Raw genomic sequence first — 2,915 nt, forward strand, 5'->3', positions numbered from 1 at the left:
CCCTAAAGAATGATGGGAATGATCAAGGGCCGATGAAGTTTGTTTCCAAGCGTGAGGGGCCAACTACTAAGAAAGTGCTTTTCAATGTAAATGTGATAAATCTGACCTCTTGACACGTTATTCTTGGTAGCCCTCCTCCCGTATAATATCCCAAAGGGGATGAACTGCCCCTTTGACGTGGGTTCTAACCTACAACTGTTTCATGAACACGCGCTCACTCGACTTGTCAGGACCTGTGTCCTCGGGACCCCCAGGCGGCAGGGCTTCAGGGCTCACATTCCCCCCAACCAGTCACTCTCCACTCGAAACTCCACAGAGTTCTTGGAATTTTCCTCGCTTGCTGCGAGGAGAATCCCAAGTGAGTCTGCTGTGTTGGAGCCATTAAAAAGCAGCCAAACTCTACAGATTTGAGGTAAGAGACACCGTAAAAAGGCAGAAAGAGCTAGTGGCGCGGAGTTGTTTCTGGCTCATGAGTTGGCCTAGCGAGGCCCTTTCCCCTCTCTCGACCTCAGTTTCCCCTTCTGTAAAACAAAGGAGGTTCGGTATCGCTAAGGCGAGACAGCCAAGCTCCCCTCAGGCCTGACAAAGGGATGGTCTCTGGGCCCTGGAGCCTCCCTCTGAGAACGCGATTCACCCGGAGCGCGGGGACGCCAGGGCGCGTCCGCAGGCTTCCCCGCCCGCCCGCACGCACCCCCGGCGATCCGCTCTCCGCCGCGCCCCCACACCCAGCCCCGCCCCGGCGATTCCTCTCCCAGCCCCGGCGCGTGGAACCCCGCCCTCCCCTGAGTCCCCGAGCCCCGCTGGCGGAGGGCGGGGCAGGGCGGGGCACGCGGGAGGCGGAGCCGAGCCGGGGAATCCTGCTCTGGGATAGCACCCGGCCCCGCAGAGCAGCGCGGCTGTCCAAGGGCCCCGGCGCCGGGGGCGGCGGGGAACCCCAGACGCAACCGGGTCTGGAGGGATCCCCGCGCCCAGCCAGCCGCCGCCGCCGCCACCGCCTCCGCGCCGCCCCCGCGGGCTTGGCAGGCGCCCGGCGCGCCCGCACTGCGCCCGGCCGCCGGCTCGCGCGGTCCCACCGTGAGCTCGCCGGCCCGTCGCCCGCTCGCCATGCAGCCGCCGCCGGCCTCGCGCGCGTAGGCGCCCGCCGCAGGCCATGCTGCCCCTGCTCGCCGCGCTGCTGGCCGCCGCCTGCCCGCTGCCGCCCGTCCGCGGCGGGGCCGCGGACGCGCCCGGCCTCCTCGGGGTGCCCTCCAATGCTTCAGTCAACGCGTCCTCCGCGGACGAGCCCATCGCCCCGCGGCTGCTGGCCTCGGCGGCCCCCGGGCCCCCCGAGCGCCCGGGCCCGGAGGAGGCGGCGGCGGCGGCGGCGGCGCCGTGCAACATCAGCGTGCAGCGGCAGATGCTGAGCTCGCTGCTTGTGCGCTGGGGCCGCCCGCGGGGCTTCCAGTGCGACCTACTGCTCTTCTCCACCAACGCTCACGGCCGCGCTTTCTTCGCCGCCGCCTTCCACCGCGTCGGGCCGCCGCTGCTCATCGAGCACCTGGGGCTGGCGGCGGGCGGCGCGCAGCAGGACCTGCGCCTCTGCGTGGGCTGCGGCTGGGTGCGCGGTCGCCGCACCGGCCGCCTCCGGCCCGCCGCCGCCCCCAGCGCCGCCGCCACCGCCGGGGCGCCCACCGCGCTGCCAGCCTACCCCGCGGCCGAGCCGCCCGGGCAGCTGTGGCTGCAGGGCGAGCCGCTGCATTTCTGCTGCCTAGACTTCAGCCTGGAGGAGCTGCAGGGCGAGCCGGGCTGGCGACTGAACCGTAAGCCCATTGAGTCCACGTTGGTGGCCTGCTTCATGACCCTGGTCATCGTGGTGTGGAGCGTGGCCGCCCTCATCTGGCCGGTGCCCATCATCGCCGGCTTCCTGCCCAACGGTATGGAGCAGCGCCGGACCACCGCCAGCACCACCGCAGCCACCCCCGCCGCAGTGCCCGCAGGGACCACCGCAGCCGCGGCCGCCGCCGCCGCTGCCGCCGCCGCCGCGGCCGTCACTTCAGGGGTGGCGACCAAGTGACCCGCTCCGCTCCTCCCTGTGTCCGTCCTGTGTCCGCGCGCGCGGGTGCCTTTCCCGCCGGAGACTCGGCCGGTGTGCTTCGTGCTGTAGTTATCGTTAGTTCCTCTTCCCGAGATGGGGCCGCCGAGAGGCCCCAGCGCCTTTGAAAAGCAAGGTTTGTGCTGCGCTTCCAGTTCCGAAAAGCAGATGTTTAAGCCCTTGGACTGAGGGTGGGATCGCAGCTCCGAAGACGGAGAGGAGGGAAATGGGGCCCTTTCCCCTCTATTGCATCCCCCTGCCCGACTCCCTCCCCGCACCCACGTGCCCTATATTCATGGCAGAAAATGACCAAATCCTGTGTATTTGTTTTATATATTTAATAACTGTTTTAAATGAAAGTTTTAGTAAAAAAATACAAAACAAAAAGATTAAATTGCTATTGCTGTAGTAAGAGAAGCTCTTTGTATCTGAACATAGTTGTATTTGAAATTTGTTGTTTTTTAATTTATTTAAAATTGGGGGGAGGGCATGGGAAGGATTTAACACCGATATATTGTTACCGCTGAAAATGAACTTTATGAACCTTTTCCAAGTTGATCTATCCAGTGACGTGGCCTGGTGGGCGTTTCTTCTTGTACTTATGTGGTTTTTTGGCTTTTAATACAGACATTTTCCTCCAGAGATGTGTATGTAGCTTTTTCTTTATTTGATTTGGGAAAGGGAATCCCAGAATTGCAAGACGTTACCCTTAAACCTGAGCGAGGGAATCTCGGAAAAGTTAGAGAAGGGCTGCTTCTGTCTCCTTTACCTGGCTGTGAGAGATACATGGAAACCGTATTATTTGCCCTGATGGCGATTGTCTTGCATCTCACCACACTGACCC

General features: G+C 63.3%; 1 protein-coding gene across 1 annotated transcript; it reads left to right on the forward strand.

Annotated features, from left to right (window-relative positions):
• The first annotated feature begins 883 nt into the window (after positions 1–883).
• On the forward strand, positions 884–2,713 carry TMEM158 (transmembrane protein 158). The gene has a single exon (XM_054482617.2). The coding sequence runs from the start codon at positions 1,151–1,153 to the stop codon at positions 2,051–2,053; it is 903 nt and encodes a 300-aa protein (XP_054338592.1). The 5' UTR covers positions 884–1,150; the 3' UTR covers positions 2,054–2,713.
• The last annotated feature ends 202 nt before the right edge of the window (positions 2,714–2,915 follow it).

This window comes from Pongo pygmaeus, chromosome 2 (genome assembly GCF_028885625.2).
Source record: "Pongo pygmaeus isolate AG05252 chromosome 2, NHGRI_mPonPyg2-v2.0_pri, whole genome shotgun sequence".
NCBI lineage: Eukaryota > Metazoa > Chordata > Mammalia > Primates > Hominidae > Pongo > Pongo pygmaeus.

What these genes read in the sequence shown, in the direction of transcription:
- TMEM158 (XM_054482617.2), top strand. Translation starts at nt 1,151, where the DNA reads ATGCTGCCCCTGCTCGCCGCGCTGCTGGCCGCCGCCTGCCCGCTGCCG.